The 24159-nt window shown below is 44.0% G+C and overlaps 1 protein-coding gene across 7 annotated transcripts in view; it reads right to left on the bottom strand.

Annotated features, from left to right (window-relative positions):
• PHC2 (polyhomeotic homolog 2) overlaps positions 1 to 24159 on the bottom strand; it is a 556042-nt gene that overhangs the window by 215036 nt on the left and 316847 nt on the right. For 5 of the 7 annotated variants that reach the window (XM_085603955.1, XM_085603952.1, XM_085603951.1 and 2 more), the window contains 2 exons: positions 13793 to 13951; positions 6937 to 7234 (listed from right to left, as the gene is read on the bottom strand). In XM_085603955.1, coding sequence (XP_085460081.1) covers positions 6937 to 7234; positions 13793 to 13951 — 457 coding nt within the window. The remainder of the gene's footprint in view (positions 1 to 6936; positions 7235 to 13792; positions 13952 to 24159) is intronic. The other 2 variants (XM_085603956.1, XM_085603959.1) reach the window with 2 other exon arrangements.

The following is a 24159-nucleotide window of genomic DNA, read 5'->3' as shown; positions in this document are numbered from 1 at the left end:
CACCATTCATGATTTGCAAGGTGTTGTTAGCAGAGTCCGTCTGCCCTCATGTTTAAAGATCCTGCCAGGTGCTGCACCCCGCAAACTCTCCTGGCATTTCAGCAAAGTCCAGAGATGCAGGGTCTCTTGGCACAGAGTCTATGATCCCAGCCGACCCTGCATTTTTTTAATTTAAAAAAATATATATTTTATTGATCTTTTACAAACTGAAAATTCGCAGTCAACATGACTTATGATTATAGTACACGTTAAAGGGTAAGCATCTCTCATTACATGGTGAAATGTTAACCTTTGTAGTTGATTCGTTAATAAAAACTTTTTGTCATTTGCAGCACATTAGAGAGAATTACAATGAGGTACACAGTCTCGCTACACACCCATTAATCGCTGACATCAGAGATCGATTCTTCCCGCGGGGGTTCGCATATATTGCCCCGAAATGCATTCCATTTACCCCACACCCTCGACCATTTCTTGGGGCACCTTCTATGCATGTAAACTGCTCTTTCTGCCACCATTGCGCTATCCATATCACAGCTCCATTGTCGGTATGTGGGAATCAGCCCCGTACCCCAGTGCTGGGCTATGTTACGTTTTGCAATTATCATCCCTAGTGCAGCCCAGTCCTGTGTCGTCAAGTTCAGATCTGTAGGCTCCCAAATATTGAGGAGACATCTTTTTGGTTCTGGCGGGACGGTGGCTCCACCTACTCGTGAGATCGTGCTAATGACCGTCGCCCAGTAGAGTGCTATCCGTGGACATTCCCACAGAATGTGATAGAACGTACCCGGCAAGCCACATTGCAGCAAGCATAAGGGTGTCGGTGTTCGACCTAGTCAGTGCATTGTGATACGGGTGTAATATATGCGATGGAGGACTTTTAGTTATACTAATTTGAGTTCGGAGATCGCAACTTCTCGCAGAGATGCCAGTGCCTCCTGCCAGTCTGTATCATCCAGCTCTCCAACGTCCGCTTGCCATCGTTCCCTTAGGGTTGCTGTGGGGTCTGGTTGATTGTTTATTATTTTGCAATAGGTTTGGGAGATGGCCTCCAACCGACCCTGCTTGCTGCAATACCACATGACAGTATAGTTGTCCATGAACACCTGGACCAGTTTCCCTTTGATTTATGGCAGGAAGGTTTCAATGCCAAACTGATTGGTCTGTTGGAGCTGCGACCAATGTGGAGCCGGGCCTCCGCCAGTTACCAGATGCCTCTGGTCTGTCCCTCTCCCTAAGCGATGCACTATTGTCAACTCTGGGTGGGGAAGCGAGAGGGGTATACCACTGACCGAATAGCAGTTCAGTAGCCATAACTGTAGATTTTTCGCTGTCTCCTCCAAAATCTCAGAGAGATACCTGGTGCTGAGACTGCTGTGGCTGCATAGGCCTCGAAAAATCATAAAAATGTCACTAGACCTGCAGTCTAGTAATTTGAAAAATGTACTCAATTAAACTGTAATGTACTTGACCCATAAAGTGGTCTCATAATGTCATCCTAGGCAAATATTTTATTTTGCAGTGCCCCCTTTTTCTTCGTTATCACATATGAGAACACATTCCAGTATGTGAGTTCAGCATTCCTGCTGTACAAAAAAAACCCAATTTGGTTTGGTTTAATAAACTAAATGTTTGCTCCTAGCATAATAAGAATCTAGCCGACATATAGGGTACAAGTGACCCCTGATTTGCCTTTTAGTTCACTAATTAACAAGTTGCTTAACATCGGTAAAGTATCATCTGGTAGAGACACAGTCTAGCCGCAGATTCCTTTTATCTTTTGAATTCTCCCTAGGTGTCAGACTGGAACCGGAAATTTTTCAGCAGTCCCTCTGTGCGCCTGGGGTTGGCGCCTTACGACTCTGATGACGTCGACTTCTGTTGTGACGTCAGTGGAGTCATATAAGTCCACTCTGGCGCCTGGACGTCAGTTTCTTCTGTGAAACTTTCCTCGCCAAAATGTGGAACCACCATAAAAACTGGCTGTGGAAACAGTTTGCCAAAAAAGATCAATGAATCTCTATAACATATTTAGAAAATGTAAATAAAAGGTATGATAATACCCAGAATAGGCCCATAAGGAAAGACTCAATGTTGTGATGAAGCAATTGAAAATAAAAGGTATGGCAATATCAAGTCAAGATTTAAGAAGTACGACCAAATGGTCCGTTGAGTTACACAATGATGTGAAACAGCGATCTCTGGTGCATACAACCAGTACTGAAAAGGGTATAACCCTTATAGTACATAACGTTTGCAGAGCAGGGAGGATGGGCAGGGCGTTAAGGAATCTGTGGCTAGACTGTGTCTCTACCAGATAATACATTACCGAAGGTAAGTAACTTGTTCATCTGACAGAGAGATCTAGCTGCAGATTCCTTAACTTTTGAATTAAATACCGTAGCTATACTCACCCGGGAGAGGGTCTGGGAAATAATCCTACCAAAGCTCTCAAAGAGAACCAGCTGGTCGAAATTGACTACAGACCATACGTACCTAGGAATTAAACGTAAAAGAGCATGGCTCTCCATAATACCCGTGGCAATGACCACAGACAATGTAAATAAGAAGCAACCCCAAAGGCACAAAAAAACCAAAGCCTCAAGGGGAACAGGATAATACCCTGTCAGAAAACATCTGAAAACAGTCAGACAATAGTATTTAACCCCCAAAGTGTAAGTGAGCCCTTGGACAAGAAGAATTAGCGCCCAAGCGATTACCACTTAACCCGCATCCTCATTTCAGTAAAGGAATATGTTAAGGAAATCTGTCCTGATAACTCCAGAATAGAAGGGCTCCCAAAACCTTTTTCCATTAAAATCAAGATGAATAACCCAATCCTTCCAAGGTCAGGAAGATCAATCCAATTATCTAGACAGATGAACGCCATAGTCCGTCCCTAAAGTAAAGAACACATCTTCTTTAAAAACATTTTTTTTTAAAATGACCACCCCAAGGTTCACAATGAATAGAGCCTGTAGAGACAGAAAGATGGCAATTAAACAGATAGGAATCTGCTATAAATATTGATTATACCCATCTCTATATAGCCGTGTTCCACGCTTGCATATAGATCCGAACCAAAGCTTACAGCTAAGAGAGGAGCAACCGCATCTCAAAATAAAAACTTTAAAACATTTTATCAATGCAATGTAATATCCATTTTATCACATATAACAGAACTATATCTCAGAATGTGTAAACAAATATGCAACACACCTACGCGAAGTCTGTATACACACATGGATGAAAAAGGAACTGAAAAACCTGTCCCAAAATATCATACAATATAAAATCAAGAGTGATATCGCACCCTCAGTGAAACACCTTGGGTGACATAGCATTCAGATAATGCTGCCTGACAAAAGTATCTTAACAAGCTGTTACTACCTAAAGCAAACCCACATAAAAATGAGCCAAAATCCAATCTGACCGTGAGGAAGAAAAGGGCTCAAGTATACATATTTAGTTCTGTAAGAACACACGAAGCCTCAGATCATACGTTCACACTATGATCCCTTAAAAAGCTGTAAGGTACAGAAAATAACAAATGCTTACAAAAGAAAGAGAAATGTCCCCAAGGAGACAGAGAACATCCAAACTCCCGATTGGAAATGTAGGACTGTCAATAGTGCCGAAGAGTATGGAAATATCCAGTATGTCCTTAAAGTGAAGAAGGATCATTCTCTTCTGATAAAACAGAAATATTTTCAAACATGTACAACCCCAGGGTAAATATCCAGATACTGCATCTCAGATAACTTAGGAAGCAGTGGTCACGGGTCAACTATGTTCCAAAATTGAACATTAGAATAAATATCACCTCCAAAAATGGAGGAAACCAAGACTCCAAGTATTCAGAAGAATACCAATTAGACACCTTGAATTGCCAAACAATGTCTCCAGACAAATGGAGCACACTTCCATGGAATAAATTGCTATGTGCAGATAAGGAACCCACTACATAATAAAGCTGACCTGACCCCCTTGCCAGGAAGCATAACCTAAAAATTATCCAACACAAAAGCTATCCATATACCACTTGAATTCAATGAAAAGTGCACTCCACTAGAGTAGCGAAAAGCACCGCGTTGGACAAACCAGAAACCAAAAATACCCTGAAGTGGAAATTTAGAGTATTCACAAAAAACATGTATACACTCTGTATACAAGGTCTCATAATTGGCATAAGTACATGTCTCTATAAAAAAAATACTGCAAGTCAACAGCAATGCTTACCAGTATACCAAACTGCTCTGAAGAAGCATGTTAAAAGGTAAACTTCCTAACCACAAGACAACACCTGCAAATGACCACTTGAGCATGCAGCCCATTTTCAGAGGAAAAAAGGGAAAAACCATACCTCAGGTACACTTGTATCACATAAACTGTTAAAGACCGTTTTGAAACAATAACATCTGCTCCACGCAGGGATATCTATCTGGTGTAACCAAAAGGCGGACATGTCAATGCCCTAACAAGGCTCTGTATCACTTCTCCCATCACAGAAGCATCTCATTGTTGAATCGGCTTGAGCCCCAAAGAGATGGGCGCAGTCAAAGGGCATATCGACTAAAGTCGCCTGCACAGCCTCTGAAAAGCCTGAAGGTATTAACCATGCACGATGCTGGAGCGCCACCGAAGATGCCACAGCTCGCCCTCCTTAATCAGTAGTATCCATGCCACATCTGATTATTAGCGTAGCTGCCCGTTAGCCACCTCTATACAAGTTTTCAACATCAGGAAGAAGGCTACACGGAAGCGATGGCAACATAGTCTGCAAGGTATCCCATAGAGTATGGGAAAAATGTCCCAGAACACAAGACGGGTTGGTAGACCGTAACACAGAACTAGCAGAAGCAAAGATGTGTAAACCACATACATCTTGATTCCTAAAGTCCCTGTTTAATGGAGTCTGAGGCGAAGAATCCATATCTTTAGAGGCTGTAGCCGCCTGAACTATCAGGCTACAAGAGGTAGGATGTCTGAGGAAACAAACTGGATCTCCTGGAGCAGGTAGATGCCTGCGAGATATAGGGTGGTCCACTGAGATACCCTGACTCATGCTTGTCCCAAGTTCCTAACAATATGTCGAACAGGGCTTCACTGTATGGGAGAACAGGTACTTCCCCCGACTGACCTTGGTAAAGGAGATCTATTAGAGGGTTGTTGGACTCCTCCACCGTAGGTAGTGACAACTCCAACACTGCTGCCACTCTCCTCAACATATCTGCAAAGGAGGAACTTGCATCAGTAGCAAGACTAGGAGGGAAAAGAAGCCCTGAGGCTGCGGAGAACTAAAGCACACTAGCCTCACCAAGAGCCGATATTCAACCTCCTCCACCCGAGATGGAATAATCTCAGAAATGGGCTGAAAGGGCCCAGACCCCATTGTATCACCTGTTACAAGGTGGCCCTCCGAAGTCTCTCCCTGAGAAGGAAGTGGAAATGCCACATTCTCCCCAATTTGCTCTACCGACTCCACACCTGACACCGATTGACATCGAGAAGACGATGCTTCGAAATCAATAGGAGGAGAGACTTCGATCAGCGGAGCACATTGGAAAAACATTTTTAAAAATGGTCCTGAGAGACCAGAGGTAGCGCGGGATCTGCGTCTGCAGGCACAGAAAGAAAGGAACTGATGTCAAAGTGCATGATTGGTGCCTATATAGGCCTGAGCACATCACATCTGGTGAGGACTGCAGCAATACAGAGTCGCAGGATCCCACTCCTGGCGTGTAGGGGTCCTGGTTAGCTGTTTTCCATATTCACTCTGACAACTGGGGTGGATGTTAAGTTGAGGAATTTGTGTTTAGAAGTCTCTAACAAAACTAGGGGGTTGAGGGCACTGTGGCTCGGTGAGGGAAACACAGGGCCTGGGAGACACAGGTACTATGAGATGCTTAACCAAAGAGTATAATGTGACATAAGACACAAACAGGAACTGAGGAAGACACAGCCACAGACAGGTAGAGACACAAGTTGCAGATAGACACTAGGGGCATTAGGACACAAAAGCTTAAAACTGGGAGACAGTTATGCTAGAATCGCAAGAGTCAGTGTACAAGAGCGCCAACATTTTCATTAATTAGACTCCTGTTTGCCAGAAATCCTATATCTATTTTCTTAAGTATCATCCAGACAGATCAGAGAACGACAAGGTGATAACTAGGGAAGCATGACAAACAAGTAGCAATTAGGCAATGTTGAAACCATGGAAGACTGAGGCAACCATGCCAGTTTACAAAACTATAACCTGTAGGCCTCTCTCTGGAGGGTCTCTCAGCTAGGAATCTGAGCAAAACACACAAGTGAAATTGTAGTCATGAGGACTGTCAGCAAAGTGAGAGACAAGTTGAGCTAACATGAAAGGAGAGACAGAGAAGGTAAGAGTCAAGTGGTAAGATGTAAAAAAAAAAAAAGATTAATATATGGGATGTGGAAAGGAAAATGATAGACTGCAAGAGGAAGTAGAAAAATAGAAAGACTGGAGCATGTGGAGTGTGAATCAGGTGTAAAGTGAGACAATTGAGAAAGAGAGAATACAGAGACCTGGAGAGGGTGGATTAAAGTGAGAGACAGAGTGGGAGGAGGTAGAGTGATAATGAAATATGGAAATGAATGAGTGAAAGTAGGATACAATACTTGGTGTGAGGGCCAAGTTAGGGCAGAGAGGCATCGGGTATGGAAGGAGAGAGGTAGTTGGAGGTATAAAGCAAAAGGCAGGACAACAAAGAGTAAACCCATTGGAGGTGGAGAGTGGGAATAGGATGCCCTGAATGTGGAAAACAGATTGTGACAATAGACAACAAAACATTCAACAAATAGCGAGGCCACTCTTTCCCCATAGTAGAAAAACAAAGCTCACATAAATCAACACAGTTACTCAAAGGTGGCATTTTATGCTCATCGTATAGGCATGAGTTTCCTTACCGGGTGCAATGAGTGAGTGTGTGGTCACAGGGACTGGCGTTCGGCTTGTGGAATTCCCTCTGCTTTCTACACTGCTGAGGCTGCCGTTGCTGGGATGGTGTTGTGGATCTCCTTTTTTGAGGTTGTCGGGCCCATCAGCTTGGCCCCCTTTAGATCCCTGTGTTGGGCTGTTGCCTGCCATCTTGCCCTGAGCAGAGTTGGGACCCGGTTGAGCTGGTTTCATAGCCAGACTGGGGAGCTGTGACTGGGAAGAGTTGACACAAGCGGTCGGCTGGCACCTGAGGGCCAAATTCTGTACCTGAAACCAAGATTTGAGATGGTGAAGAGTCGAATGCCTGAGACCCTGCATTGGTGGTTCGGTGCTGGGTTCCAATTAGATGTTCATGTTGCCTTCCTAGCAAATAGAAGTAGCCCTTGAATTAGTGTGGGCACAAGTTACACAATACACAGTTTTATGCATTTGTTCATCTCAATGCATCTCGTTCTGTTTTGGTTCATGTAACTAACTATAATTTTTTTTTATAATGTGAACCCCACATGATCAGGCCAGTGTGCATTAGTCTAGATTTACTCTATGTGCTAATGTGCTCCTTATAATATGGGAGTGCTCTTGTTCCATACTCCTTTAATATTTGCTAGATAATATTTAGGAGATTAATTTGAAAGACAAGTGTAAGGAAAGGAAGACAAATGCTGTGTAAGAATAATGCTCCCCCTTCTTTCACAATGTAGATTAAAAAAACAGGGCTATTGTACAAATAAAGTCAAAAGCGAGGGTTGCAAACGTTATGCAGAGCCACCAGCCAGACACTCTGGGCTTTTTCTGCTGCGATAGGCTGGATTGGTGCCAGTGCTAATAGCTTTCAATCTTAGATCACCCTTCAGGCCATTTTGAAATCTGATTAGAGAAGTAAAGTCAGACGAAATGGAACCTAGAATTTTATACTGGACATTTCAAGGGCATGCTTGATATAAGAGGGATCTAACTAGAAAATACAAAGCTTTGTCAATACCCCATGTCTTGGCGAAGGCAGGGGATTATCCTATTCTCCAACTACTGGCATACACCGCAATCCAATGAGGATAAGGCAACCCCCCAGTGTTATTACAATTACCACCATAGCATCAAAGCGTCTGCAGGAGAGAGGGGAATTGGCATTAAAGTAGAAAAAGCACACCCAAATGCACACCTACCATGTACAACTTCGGACTCAGACACCCTGTCACTCCTAAACCGTACCTGATCTCACAAGTTGACATGATCCATGGGGTGGTTGTGTAGAACTGAGCAAGTGTTAATCCAAAGATATTGGTGATGGGAAGATATGCAGGGCAAAGAAGGGAAGCAAGTTGCAAGTTAGTCTTTTGTGTAATAGTGGGATTTTATTTATTAGCCAACTAGTTCTGGCCAGTGTCATTGAGGAACTTTTTTAGGGATGGAGTTGGTTTATGTTGACTTGTATGCTGTAAGTTGATGTTTTTGTCTCTTATTACTTTGGAGGAGTCATAACCTCCATCACAACTGCAAATGCATCAATTTCATTTTGAAAATAGAGGCCACAGCAGAAGTGTGGAAGGGAATCTTCCTTGTACCCACGCCACCACTTTTCTTTCGAATTGCCAAAAAGACAGGGAATGTTTAGATGGCAGGACCCGTGCATACAATCCGCAGCACTTTTCACGTGTACCTAGATAATCTTGCAAGGACTCTGGCTATTTTGAGGTCAGAGAGAAGTGTCACACCTTCCAATTAGGGCTGCCTCTTCATGTGAGAGGATGGAGAGTAATATTTGGTTGGGTACATATATTGCAAACTCTAAGAGGATAGCACTCCTTTTACAAGCACAGCACAAACTGATAACACGTTTTTTCACACGTTTTCTTAATGACCGCTAGCAAGGTCCGTGGCTTTCAAATTTACAACATGGTCTGGTTTGATGCCTTTGGTGTAGTATAAACGCCATAGGTCCTAATGCAAGCAAAGGCAATGGGCCCCTTTTGTCCTGGAGTAGTACTGTGCTTGCTAAACTACTGCTAGAGACATCCATGTTTGAGACCTTCTAAATTAGTGAATATTTCTGATAAATATATTTGAATTTTTCATTAAACAATAAAATAATAATACTACTATAAAACATTCTTTGAGAGAAAAAAGAAAACCGTGGACAGTGAAATTAGAGAATGTGACTGAATAGTAACCAAATGTGGACCACAATGGCATCAGCTACTGATTGTCTATGCAGACTAATTCTGATTTTGATGAGGGGTCACAAACGAATTTTAAAGACCGCAAACTGTGGCCTCTGACAAGAGAAGGCGGTTTTAAAGCACACCTTGTCCTCTCACATACCCCCTCACTTAGAGCATACGGCCCACCCTTCTCTAGATGAGCCTTATAATGAGTAGTGCAGGTACCTCACTGACTGATGGTGAGACCTCCTCACTGGAGCTTAAAAGAAGGGAGATGAATATGATGGGTGTCAAACCTCCTTTAAAGTCAAATCAATTGCACAAGAAATGTGGCAAATCTCAAAACTGGGTCTTATGAAAAGAGAAGTGACCCCTTACTATGAAAGCTGTCTGAAATTGGCACAAAGCGACCCCCACGCCTGGAAGCTTTAATGGAAGACAACCTGAACATTGGGTAAGTTTTTTTCCAAACTCTCTTTTCCAAAGACAACTGAGAGTTCATATTATAACGGCAATGCTTATGATGAGCAAACATTCATGGGTGACCATTCACTTGTAAAGCTGGGGTGACCTTAGTCTCCCTTCTCAATGATAATTTCAACCCCGATTTGGTGAAGGACCATGTTGGGTCTATCATAATTCTTCCCATTAGCATTCACCCCTGCTTTCAGGCCTGCTGACTCAAGGCTCACGTGGCTAAACTTATTCAAGAGTAGCTTAGAAACCCGTTAGAATAACTTGCAATGTTACATCTGCAGTGTTTTAGGTTGGTGCTGGGCAACGAGACGCGGACTGCCCGGGCATTTTTCCTAATTTTATTGCTTTAGTTTTTGTACGGGCAAAGACCTAGACTAGTGTCTGGATCATTCACTAGGAATAGTAAAGGCAAATGTGTTCTGAAGTGTCCATATCCAATTCAGACATTTCAGCCTGCAAGTACAACTCTATCCCCTCTACATCGCTGATGTACCTGGGGCGTGGAGAAGAGTGGCAGCCCAGAAACTCTGTTTAGTGCAGGTGAAACCACCCCTCTCCTGTTTCTGGTGTTGTGTCCATTTTCACGAGCAAAGAATCAGCAGAAAAGGCCACTAAACATCCCCACCTAGGCCAGACTCTAACTAGAGTCAGTCAGGACAGTGAGGTAGGAAACCTGTAAATATGGTTTGCAACAACATGGAAAAAGCTTCGCCAGAATTAAGGCACTTTGAGACTTTTAAATATTGTAGCCATTCAATTAGCCAGGCAGTCCACTTTTAGCCATAAGAGGAGTGAAAGGACTGGCCCACTTAGCCATTACTTCATTCAACATAGTAAGACCAAGGAGGGCTGTGCACCAGTATAGAGAAGATTGCAAGAACCAGGAGTGGAACCTCTGTGTGGAATCAATAATTCCTCCATGCTGCTGCCTGCAGAAATGCATAGCTCTATAACCTTAGGTGCAAAGAAAGACATATCCGTCTGCATGAGGAGCTGGATTGCTGCTAGGAGTGACTTGATCCAAAGGAAGGGAGCCCAAGGTCCAGTCTTATTACAAGCACAGCCCAAGAAACAAGGGGCACTCAGGTCCTACAAAGTCCTCTGAGTCCAGATGCCCCTAAGTAAGAGATTCTTCTAAGTTGGCGGGGTGTTCCAGCACCTTCATAAGATAAGACAAATGAGCCTGCATTGTTTCTTACCATCTCCGTGCACGTGAGATAGTTGTAGCTGTTTACTCTATTACTTCAGTATGGCCTGGAGACAGAATGTCTTCACCCCCTTAATGAGACCCCACCAGAGGCTCCAGAAAAAATTGAAACATACATTCTAACACCTACGGTTCGAAAGATTTCCTCTACCAGTCCAGTGACTACTGGCACTGCTGTAAATTGCAATAAATTCAGTGCCCCAGGACTGGTGGGGCCAGCACCACTGGAAAAACTCTACTGCAACTGTTAGATTTAGAGAGAGAGGCCCCTGCAGCGAATTGGAATCCATGGGACAATTATTGGGAGCTAGTCCACTATTCTGTAATCTGTCCCTGAACAGTGGACTACTCCCAGGGCTTTGGTGACTTGGACTGTGACCCCTCGTGGTCATTGGCAGCCATCTACTCATCTGCTCCCTCAAGGAAGTTGATAAGGATCCCAGAGGGTGGAAATACTGTTGTTTGAGTGGTGTTTTATGTGATGGTCCTATTCAAAGGCTGTAGGTGTGAAGTCTTTTTAGGGACACATCCTGGAATATCTGTGAGTACCACAGGTGGCTAGATCAAAGTTGTGCCTAGGACGCAGTAGTCCTATCTGTATCCACTCATTCAAAAAACAGTTTTTAGAGGGTGGCCAGAGCACTTCCGAGCATTACAGATTCCATGTGGAACATTCCTTATTGATTACTACTGCCACAGGCTCAATGTTAAGGAGATTTCTAGCGCCCAACAGGAAGGAGCTATAAAACATTTAGTGTTCGACCCCTAGCCCTGAAGGCACTTGCTTTTTCTGGTTTAATTTTTGTATCAAATTTCTGAGTGTGATAAATTAACGTTCCTGCTAGTATAGTCCTATTTTCTTAAGTTTAAGTACTGACTAGACGCTGGACTTATTGAGTGGTATCTACAGTTTTACACAGCTTTCTGAGTTTTTAACCCCCTCAACCTTCAAGCATTAGTCTTGATTGCTCATCCTCCCGACCCTGATAAGAGTGAAATGCCACAAAAGAGCCCCTGTCTATCCCATTTTAGGTGCACTAGTGCTGTGGTCTTACATAATACCTGACAAATAGCATTACCCACAAAAGGAGATGCCTAATATTGTCTCACACTGGTGCATTGTCAAGTATTATTCACTCACTGATGTAAAAACCAAAATCAAGAAGGACAGGTGATGTGTGACCACATGCCTGTGAACAAATGAATAAACCTTGCAAAGCGCTCATATACCCAAAAAGGGAGTCTTAGCACTAACTAAGGAAACGGAAGCTGGAGAAAAGACAAAAAAACAAATTGACAGTGTACCAGGATGAGAAGCACAATGTTTTAACGCCTTCCTGAAGGCCAAAAGATTGGTCAGGGTTTTAATGTGTAATGGAAGAGCATTCCATGCCCTTGGTGCACCGAGCACAAATTTACAGCCCCCTCAATTTGCATATCGGAATCTGGGAATTGCCCGAAGCAGAGCGCTAGGACCGACTGGGAGAGTAACCAATGAAACTCCTCCTTAGAAAGTCAGGACCTGTCCTGTGCAGTGCCTTAAAACACACCACACAAAGCCTTAAATGTAATCCACTGCTTGACCGGGAGCCAATGGAGTTTAGACATATGGTAGGAAAACAGACTGATGTCTTGGAATTTTTACAGCGCCCCCGAGCAGCAGCATTCTGAACAGACTGCAATTTATTAAGGACCTGCTGATGGACTTACCTGAAGAAGTGGTAAATGCCAACAATGCCTTTCTAGTTGATATCTGGAACAGTGCCTAGACAGAGGTTGCGGTAGCATGCAACAACATTTCAACACAGACTGCATTAATAAAGCAGCCTCGCAGAAGATTAGCCTTTCAGTAGAGCTAGTGGGAGCATGGTAAACTAACAACAAACATGGTGGATGGGGGAATAGCTTTCCAGTAGAGGTGGTAGATGCACACAACTACATTTTTAAGTGTCTTGTAGCGTACGCATTATGAACATAATCTTCTCAAGGTATGTTCTATGCCATTTTTCACTGGTCTCTGCAAAAGCCTTTTGAAGAATGAAAAGGAAAGCCCCAAGGACAGAAGTGCAGACAAGTCTGTATGCATGCAGTGAGGTTTACCAGAACTTAAGGGCTTGGATGACGATGGGTCTGAATCAATTCCCTACTTGCTGGGATGCTAGGATCAGGAGTTTGGGGGAGTCATAACCAGTTTTGACAGTAGAGTGAGCCTACACCAGGCAAGCATTTGTGTGTCAGGTAAGGGATCATGAGGTTGATTCTATGTCAGATCAAAAGGCCTTGGAGGTGCTCGAGAACTGGTGTCCTGGGTTCAAAGTCCAGTAGGGATGGAGCAGTCACTCACATTTTAAGCAGGACGACCATCCTTACATTACAATATTACATGTACGACATTGTGCCTATTTGTTATATTTTACATTGCATTGCAGAGCTAACTCTCTGACTGCTATGGGGCGTTGAACAAATGTCGATACTGCGGTCGGACAGAAAAACAACATTTACAAACTAGCCCTTGGAAAATCTTAACGCACCCGTGAGGTAGCTATGTCCAGTGTGACCTCGGACCACCTTTCGCTTAGTATTACAGTATCTAGATCAAAAATTAATTAACTTGCAGCAGAACCAGGCCGAAAAACAAAACATCCAGTTAAAATGAGTGCGTTCCTTTAATTTTTTTTAATAGACCCTCAGATTTAACCGCAAGATAGTAGTATATATAGGAGTTAAAGAGTAGTCTCCTGCATCCACTTCTCCCTCAGATGGGATTTTTCACACTCATTAGTTGGTCTTGCTCAACAAAAGAATGAAACAGTGGCCTGTGCCTGTACAAGAGCCACCTTTGTGTCTGTCAACCCATCAGCATCCCAACATGCGCTCCCTCATCTGGAAAACTGAAAATAGCAGTAGAATTAAAGATGGACAGACTGGCAGACAAACAGATTGACACAAGCAGCAGAAGCAGAAGCCCATTTATGCTCTTACCTGAGATGTCGTGGTGGACGGTGACTGGGATGTGGGTGCAGTGCTGACGTCGGACTGCATGGTGGTGACAGCGGCTGTGGGCGTGAAGATGAGCTGCGGGGATAAAGGAACAGCACGTCCTAGGCTCCTAGCTACTTGCACAAGGTTACTTTGCTGGGCCTGTAAATCACATGAGATGCATGTTGCCGGTTTTGCCTCTTCCAAGCACTGGACAGGCAAAGAAGAGTAGAAAGAAAAGGCTAGGGCTGAATTGTTCTGGCAGATTCATAGCATTAGATCTTCGGAGGCTGTGCTTTAAGGTAGTTGGAACAAAGTTTAAAACTGGCACCTGTGAGTATTTATCTCAATACTTCTATATTTGGCATCTACAAGTTGAGTATTTGTTTGTATGTGACCCTTAGTTCACAGTTTGGGCCTGTTATAAATATGTTCTGCATTGTAGGCAGCAGAACCTCAGTTCCTTTTAACTTGTAGATGTCATGTAAAGTTTCCAAGGCTGAGGATGTTGGGATTTTGGACTTTTTAATCTGACTGCTCTTGCGGGATCATAAGCAGGGCTTATGAAAGCTCTGCATTTTTAGAGTTACTTAGCATTAAAAATATGACCAAAGTTGCCTAAAATACTCCAAGTGGTACACCAGCATGTACTTACATCTTGCTGAGATTTAGTAAAGACATTTTTCTCTCAGGGATTCAATCTAGTTAGCAGCTGGAGCTTCTGAAATCAGTTTATAGTAAACAACAAAGAAAGGTAAACACGATACCAGTCATGGTGCAGTCTGCTACAAAGGGATACTCGGAGATGCCCCTGTGCTTTTGGAACGCCAGGAGGATGGAGGCACGCAGTCAGCGTCGGGGTTTAACAAGTACTAAAGGCCTGCCACCAGTTTAGGCCTGGCATAACATCTCCTGGTTTCTGTGGAGGTCAGTCAACTCCTGACTACCACTGTACTTAAACTCTGGGCAATCCGGCTGACTTTTCCCTTTTAATCTTTTCGGCGGCAGTCATGCATCTGAGAGTTTGTGGTGGTCTGGATACTAGGGGAGGAGGCATGAGGAAGGGAGTGAGTACACAGGGGTGAACTCAACCCCAGTCCATTGAGTGAAATTAGCCCAACCTGCCTATTTGAATCCTTCCCATAATGCACTGTTGCATGCATAGCGAGTTCTGATTTGTCTATGAAGCTACAAGGGCATGGTTTGGGTGTTGTTCCAATTACCTTAAGCACAGAAGCCCAAAAACAGATGATATAACCTGGAACGGACACTATTAGGCCTGTGCATGTGCGCCAATAAAAGTGTCCCTGTAGTCAGCTTATGAAAAGAGGTCCAGCTGGTTCCAGTCATCTTTAGGAAGCTAATGGTCTGAACCTGCTCTTAAAAATCAGCCCATGCCAGAGGGCATGACCACATCACCTTGTCTGCATCGAGAAAAGTAGGGCTGAGATTAAAGTACTGGGATTCTGATTGAATCCTTAAAAGAGGAAGGCAGGTCTACGCGACATTGTTATAGAACCGTAAAGCATCACCTCTGAAAAATCTCTAGGGCAGAGGAAATCGCACGCTCAGTCACCTGCGAAGTCAGGCAGACAGGTGGCTTGCTCAATTCCAATCCTACTGGCCTTTCAGTTGCACCGGTCTTTCAGGAAATCTACCAATTATACAGTAGGTTGAGTCTCTCTTCGAATCAGATCATGGGCAATTAAGCTGGTTTATCAAAAGAACACCCGCTTACTTCTCTCAAAAGATTTCTGTTTCTCGCTAAGAAATGTCACCAAATCTCTTCAATGTAAAAATAATTGTATTCATTAACTACCCAAAGAGAAGGTGCTGGAGAGGCCACTGTAATTTGGAGAGCCTTTGTTGGTCTGGGTGAATGCCGGAAACTCCTTGCTGATAAGAACTTCAGGAGAAACCCACTTGTGTATATACATGCCCCATATGCACCGTTATGTCTATGCCCCCCACAAAGTAAGGGCTATGTATATGCGAGCCTCACTGTGTTGGGGATAAGCAGTGTTGCCCTAGTCACTTACTGGTAATCTTCATTACTCCAACTTTAGTCTTCCTCGCCACATGACTAACGTAGTGAGCTTCAGCCCCCCAACAGTACCCTCCAAGCAATTTAGCGCTCTAGTCCCATCCCTCCCTAAGACGGCCAACCTCCTTCAACCCTGACCTAGTACTAGAGAAGGCACGACCCACCCCACTTCCTGTTCAAGTACCAAGCCTCAGCATCCAACAACATGAAGCCGATAGCTAAACAAGGAAGGGAGGGAGGGATGGCAATTAATGTGGTGAGGAAGACTACACACGGAGTAATGAAGATTACCAGTAAGTAACTGGGGCATTACCTTCTCGCCACATGACTAACGTAGCAAGCATATACCAGAGCCAACGCAGCTTCATGGTCAACATAAACAAAACCACAGACCAAAGTGCGAGGCAAAACAAAGTTTAATCCAAACACCAAACAGAGGAAAAACAAACAAACGCCCAACAGGCGGTCGGTAATCAATTGCAGGTAGAACCAGTGTGAAGAACAGCTTCAGCAAAACCCCCATTTGTTGGACCACCCAATAGAGGTCCCCATTTACCTGAAACTTGCTCTCGGAGAGTTTGCAGAGCAGAACCATAAAAACGGGAAGTGGGGTGGGTCGTGCCTCCTCTTGTACTAGGTATAGGGTGAAGGAGGTCGGCCATAACTAAAGCGCTAAATTGCTTGGAGGGTTCTGTTGGGAGCAGAAGCTCACTACGTTAGTCATGTGCAGAGAAAGACTTACGAGGAGGTAATGTAGTATAACTCAATCAACTGTTTGTAACCTGTAGGCTGCATGAGTATGTTATGGTTTGGTCCACTCAACTTAAATCTTCTAAAATAAATGCATTTTAAAACATAGGAAACTTTAATCCTTTTTATGCGGAAACAAAGTGTACTTTCTGTAATGTGTGCACAGTTCTGAAGCACCATTTTTCATGTTCAGAATGATTTTTACTGGAGGACAAAAACTGCATAACATCAGACCCATTTTGACCCGTTCCGGTTTGCTAAGTAAGAAGACCCCCTGATAATCTGAGCCTGATGCCACTCGTATATAATGTTTACAGTACTGGGTATTCCTTTTAAGAACTGCAGAATCTGCTCCTGTGGTCCACTGATTTAAGAGAAGTGACCCGCCAAAACTACAACTCACAGAGAGCACTAGTTTGAACCAAAACACAATGTTCAGGTGCCATGATGCCAAACAATCAGCAAAGCTGTGGCACACAACGTCATAACAGGGGAACTGGGATCCAAGCTGTCAAGGGCTGTAGCTCCTGTGTGAGGACTTACAGAAAACCTGGGTTTCAGCCGAAAGCACTAGGCAGGATGGGACTTGTAGTTTCACCTTTCTCACGAGTCCGAGCATGCTTACTTCTTTTTGCTGAAAAAGCAGGACTAGGTGAAAATCACCGCCGTGACCAGGTAGCAGTTGACAGCCATGTGAAGATGTGAGAGCAATAAACTTTCATAGCACATTATTTGTGATTGGTCCCAGTCACAACGTTTCTCGATGCAGATTGAGGAGATGATGTAGGTCCCTGAAGCCCCTTTCATCCATGCCTCCTTCAGATTGCAGTCAAAAGTCTTAGGGGTTACTCTAGAGGTGGTTTACTGCACTTCTTTAATATATTTACTCACCTGACCTGCTTTTTTTGGCCTTCCTAATTCTGCTCACAGGATTTACCTGTGAAACATTGGTCTCATAGATGCAAACGGGATGCGGGGGACAGTCTACCCGTTTCTCGGGCTGCCTTCAAGCACAAATATAGATATGGTTTCCTGTTTTGGGTCTGTTGACTTTATGAGCGGTATTGGTCTCATCCTTGTCAGATTCTCCGGCTGAAAGAACAATGAAAGCAAACATGTGGTGGTGCTGCTTAGAGGCTGCAGGGCTATGAGTGATAGTGCTGTGCAGTGAGAGCAGGAACGAGCTGGCCCGAAGTCTTTCCAAAGTATTTCCACAATCCCCAAATCATTAGGAAAGTGATATTTACAGTGAGTATAAGTCAATAGTGAGTCGCTCTTCCTTACCACAAAGCACGCTTGTGACATTATGTTCTCTGCTAAGATACCCCCATTTACTGGTTTCATATCATCAACCTGCCTTTCACAAAAAACAAACCTAGCCAGAGCAGCCTGGTAAAATAGCCGGCGTAATACTGTCCATAGCGCCATCTAGGACTGCCCACAACACCAGCTGAGTACTTCACTGCTGACGAAATGGAAACAACTCCTAGAACTCGCTGCAACCTACCAAAGACACTGAATTAAGCGCTATCAAGGGGACAAAATACTTTTTTTTTTTGTCCAGTTTCGTGTACGGAGCAAGTGAGGGAATCCGAATGTTGGTACCCGAGTGAGCAAAGCGCCAGCTGTTATCCCCGGGTGACTTCCGGCAGGCTGAGCCAGGTGATGTTAGGTCGAGGGTAGGGAGGGGTGGGGCTAACAGGCTCGAGCTATCACGCAGCAGCTTGATGTAATTAGGCACATCTAGGGAGCGGCTGCAGCGAGTTGGGAACATTCGCTAGGCCCACCCACTCTCCCATTGTCTAATAAGGGTTTGGATGGTTAGTAGTGCTTTATTAGGTCTCGCCTAGCGTTGCAGCGCATGCACTGCTCACTGGGTGAAACCTATAGTGAGGAGGAGATTTCTGAAGGGGACTTGAAGCCCCGTCCCTCTTTCATTGGCTGGCGTCACCGTTTATGCTAAACCACGGCCTGCGATTGAAAATGAGTTTTTTTTGTTGCCGTCCTTTCCCCTTTTCCTCCGGCCCATCCAGACAGGATCGTCTGCTTTGCGGCTGTGACGAAGCAATTCCTTATCTTTATAGGGGCCATCTGTTTTTACTGAGCCCCGTGTTTATTTTTGCTACGCGCTTTCACTTAGAGTGAAAGTGAAAGCGCGATGCAAATATTAACAAGCATCTGCCTTCCCGATATGGCGAGCGCTTGTTCTATTTTGTTTCTGTGAGGTTCTTTTATGCTTGCCAAGTGTATAGTAAAGCCGGTTGTATTAGCTCATAGTATCTCTTGAATTCCATACTGAAGCCGCACTCTATAGCGCAAGGGTTCGGAGGGGGAGATTTGGAGTTTGTTTTAGAGCAGCCTCCTATTCCTGACTGTAACTGTGTGTAAGCGGGTATGTGAGAGTTCGTCTGTTCTTGTGACTGTCGATTACACTGAAGTACTGGAGTTGGATACGACAGAATATGTCATATGCTGGCCGTGTCTTGACCATTAAAAAATTTAAAGTGTAGCTCAGCCCGTGTGAGTAGCAGCACTTCAGACGAATCGCTGCGGGGAGCAACGAGAGCCCGTGCTTCTTGCTGTGAGAAGCTGCTCCAGTGACCCCCTCACTTAATGAGTACATATTTCTAAAACCAAAGTCCTTATCTGAAACAACGTGTGCTGTGGAATAAGCTTTCATGGGCTATGGTTTTGGATCGCTAATTACTGACTGCATATTACCTCCCTTTTCTGTGGATTATCATGAAAAATTATTCCATCGTTACTAAAAAGTTGTCCTCCAGTGCCGGTTGTTTGAGGTTTCCTATCAGACTAGCAGTACCTGGCATGGGTGTATGTCCACTGTTAACTCGCCTTCTGTATTCCATGTCCGTTTCGGTTTGACACCCTCTCCTACCAACATGTCTACCAACGAGAACTCCAGCGCTGTGCGCCTGAACCGCTTTAAGAACAAGGGCAAGGACACTTCGGTAAGTACATTACTTTATGGGTCAGCCAAATTGACACAGTCGGCAATGCTGGTGTGCGAGCTCTTTTAAAACCCATGACTGCATTCTACTCCATGTAGGAAATGGGGCGGAGAAGGATTGAAGTAAAAGTGGAGATCAGGAAGGCAAAAAAGACGATCAGATGCTTAAGAGAAGGAATGTAAGCAGCTTCCCTGATGAGCCCCTCTGGCAGCCAAACTGGAACTCAATGCCGTGGGACCTGAGACTTGAGCCTTCAGAAGCGAAATTCGCTAAACTCTCAAGACATGGCTTTTCGTGCAAAGAAAGTAGAACTGTCAGGCCCCAGTGACGGCCCTGACTCTACCTGACTATGGATATGGTGCTATTTCTCTAGGGCAGGGACACTTCCTGGAGTAACCAGGCACTTTATAAATATAAAAGGATAAAAGTCGGAATGCCCGGTTACGAGGCATTTGTATGAGGCATTTTTGTACCATCAGAGTTTGCTTCACCGCCAGGCATTTTAATTCCTGCTGCAGCCGGTAACATAAGCAATCGAATCTCGCAGCCTATCTCTGAGCTAATGGCTGTAAAACGACACACCTGATTAAATCACAAACGTTTCAATCCCAGGCATAGCTTAATGATTCCGAACATCTCTGGAATATGTTGTCAACATCGGAAAAGAGTGTTCAGTAATGCACTAACATCTAGTGTGATTTCTTTTCCAGCTCCGTCCAAAATCTAATTTCAGGCCTCTAATTTAACACGATTTTTGTGTTTCATTTGTCTTTAGACAGGATGTATGGGTTCAAGGGTCAGGGTCATTATTTGAAAGTGAGTTTTTCTGGTGCTTTGCAGTGTAACTGCAGTCATAGTAACCATACATGGGTATATGTAATATCCACTCAGAGTTCTTATTCCAAAATGAGTGGGTATTAACATTTTTTATGCATTTGATTAATGTGATTTTTTTTAAACATCACATTAATAAAAGCCAGTACCATTTACAATACAAAACTCACACTAGTACAAATGCAATGCAATAGATTTTGCAGGTACAACAAAGTGAGCTATTGCCATTTTGCATTACACCATTTGATTAATGCTTCACGAAGGGGAAGAAAAATACAATGACATTTACAATGCCAATAGCTCAAAATAATGTCATTGTAAGACCTATTGCATTGTAAATGCTTGTTTTTAATAGAAGGAATTGCGCTGCAAAAGGCAATGGTTTGCCATGGCTGTAGCTGTTGTGCTTTGGAGAGTCTGGTGCGGGGGTGTGGGGGGAGAGGGAGAAAGTTCTGGGGCGTCAGAACAACACTAGGGGAGTTAGCTTGTGCAGGACTGCTGGGGATGTGATTGAGAGAGACTGGGGAGTGCAGGGAAAAGGCTGTGAATGGAGGAGGAAGAAAAGAACTCAAAGAGTATGGGGTTTGAGGGTGCATTGTTAAAACAACAAGTGGAATGTGTAGTCATTGCAAGAAACGTGAAAGTCTGCACCCTTTGCAGGGCACTTAATAAAAACAGCGCCACCTAGCGAACAAGTTGCGAATTCCACATAAATCACCGGACCACAGTCCGTGCTCCAAGTCTACAGGCGGCCTGGCTATGCCACGCTTGAGACTGACCGAGTGCTACCAAGCTTTTAGCCTGGATACTATGAGAAATCTAAAAAAAAAACTGGGTATGTTTGTGCAGCTATAAACTCACGGCCAAGCCTACCCACGTGTCGATTCCCATGTCCACTATGGATGTCTTGCTAAAGTTGGAACACAAGCCAAGAGGGAAAAAAAACAGCCCATGCAGCTGACAAAACACTCAGTGCCATATGATAATATCCACAGCTGGAGCACCAACACCAGCATTTCCTAAAGAAAAACACGGCAGGCCACCATCCACAGGATCAAGCATCTAAAATAATCCATCAACAGCTCTCACTGAATTTGGTTATATCGTCTAGACGAAGCCAACCTTAGTACCACCACAAAAATGTCTCCCGTCAGCATCACATATGGGAGAGCATTATTCCTTGACGCAAACAACAATAAAATACCCAATCGTCCTGAGGTCAGCTTTCAATCCAACTGTGTTGACCGAATGATCAGATTACAAACAATACTCATTATTAAACAGTCGTCTCCCTTTTCACCTTATTTACAAATATTGGTTGTCCACACATCAAACAGACCATATATATTCCCATTTGCCAGGAAAAATTAGCTTCTTCTTATTTAATGGATATTCCTTTGACCAGTCCCTTCTCTCCCTCCCCAGCTTATATAAGTTTACTTAGGGCTTCTATGCCAGCCTTTTACCAAGGCAGGGCATAAGGAACACGACAAGGGAGAGGCGACTACGTGTAATGAAATTCCATGAGAAAATCATGTGACTCCTCAGCAAATGTCCTAAACTGGAATACTTCAAGCCCCTGTCTAAGAATGCCTCTACTCAATAAGTGGTCCAGCCCCAGTAATGGCTAGCAATAGGATGCCCGACAACTGACAAGCCTTTGTGGTAATGTGATATATCTTGTTGCTTAATGTCACAGCTACAAGATTTTAAACCCTACACTGTACATCAAACTCCACAAATAGATCGTCTTAGTGGTGAAACAGTGCAGTCATCACCCAAACACCACAATCAAATCATACATTCAGACCATGCAAGTATTTACCATTCTAAGTGGGCTAGCTGACTTTAATGCCAGCAACACTACTCCCGAGCTTAATGAAAGGACAACAATAAGTTCAGGGGAAACCAAGGACTGGTGGCAATTGTGGATATGAGTAAGTAAGTAAGGCTCCAAGTCACCCAGCTCCTTATGAAATCTTACATGAAAATCAAATTCAGCAACATAAGCGTGCTTGCGAGTGGAAAGGCGACTTTTAGCACTATTCTCAAATCCTTCATGAGACTTGTAACCACATTTAAGTTACAAGGAAGGGGGACTAACAAATTAGTAAAATGAAACCTAGTCAGTTTTCCATGCTACTATATCCAGGGAGTGGGGACACATCCTTAGAAATACTCTGTTGCATCTGGCTGTAAAGAGATCCATCACAAGTCAGCGGAACCGCTTTCAGACTTCCTTGAACATCTGTGAAAAACAAGGGTTCCTTAATGGGGGGAAATAGAGTCTACATCATGAGGGTGGACTCCTCTGACATAAAATATTGAGCATGACAGCACATGTTACTCTTTGCCTACTGCAACAGAAAGAAACCAATTTCACCAGAACTAGAAAATTTGGGGCACCCTATGCGCTGACATATGCCTATGTGCCACACTGCTGGTGTGAACTTACAGAGTAGAACCTTTCAGGTCGGCTTGGAAACCTAGAGATGACCTGATGGCCTCCAGCTCTTTCCAGATGGGCAACATCTTTGCTGGTGCTGCAGAAGATTGAAAGAGGGTGTTGTGCACTTCTAAGGTTTCCTTTGAAGTTCCCCCAGATCAAATACATTTTGAGTATAAGTATAGGGGCTCTGACCCCATGTTTTTAGACACTGCATGGGACTTGTAACCAGACGCTGCTGGCTCTACATGCTGCACCAAAGGATAGCTGTGCTGCAAGAAAGATCACCACTTTAACTATTTTTTTTTCTCTATTGTGCTGACCTGCTTGCCTGCTATGGACTCTGCCACTTTGCTAAGAAACTTGGTGTGCTGGTCATTTGCCTGCCTGTGTCTCGTGCTACCCAGTGTTCTCAAGGGACTAGTGGCTGCCCCTCCCTGCACTTGGGGTGGTCTGAAAGGATTTCAGTGGTAGCCCCGAACTGGCTGTGGGACGAGGAGCCTGGCCACCTAAACCTGTCTCTCCAGCCATAGACAGTGCTTCATAGAGAATTCAATTTGGGCTTTGGATCTGCCCTGGGAAAAATTGCAGAGTGAGATCTTCATTTTGCTTCTGTCTCATCTGGTACCCCTTATGTCAGCCAGTGTTGAGCACTGTGACCCGGTGAAGCCATGGTCCTGCAGGAAGACCGGCGCTAGAGAATCCAGCACGGCTCACACACCTGTGTAGTGTTGCCAAGGCTGCAAGGAGGTCCAGATTGAACCTGGATCGTGCCGCCATCGGGGAAACAGCAATTATTACTGTATTGATTGCAATAGTCGCACAGGCACCTCTGTGCCCCATCATCTGGTTCTGGTCGCTGCAGGACACATAAAAGAAGCGCATTTGCTCTGTGACCTACGTGTGTAGGGTGATAATGGGTGATTTATGTGTTCTAGCCGTTACATGCTGCATTACCTTCCCTAAATGTATGATATGTATTAATTTGCCCTGCACTGTCAGGATAACAAGTATTACTTCAAAGTAATGGTGTTTTGGTTACATACGCAACATAGAAACCTTTCTCTTATTGCACTCAATGTGATGTTAGACAATTGCCTAGTTGGCAAAGTAATTATTGCCTCATGTTATTTTAGTCTATGATTTATGTATAATTTGTCTTATATTTTCATGCAATATAGTGTGGAGTCTCTTTTGTTGTGCATTTATTGTATCACTGGTGTGCGTGTGTTGCCCAAATGCTTTACACATTGCCGCTGCGATAAGCCTGACTGCTCTTGCTGAGCTACGATGAGGGTGGGCATGGGTTATCTTTGGTGTGTAACTA

This window comes from Triturus cristatus, chromosome 1_2 (genome assembly GCF_964204655.1).
Source record: "Triturus cristatus chromosome 1_2, aTriCri1.1, whole genome shotgun sequence".
In the NCBI taxonomy this organism is placed as follows: domain Eukaryota; kingdom Metazoa; phylum Chordata; class Amphibia; order Caudata; family Salamandridae; genus Triturus; species Triturus cristatus.
The sequence above is the reverse complement of the archived record's forward strand: the minus strand, read 5'-3'. Positions and strand labels throughout refer to the sequence as shown.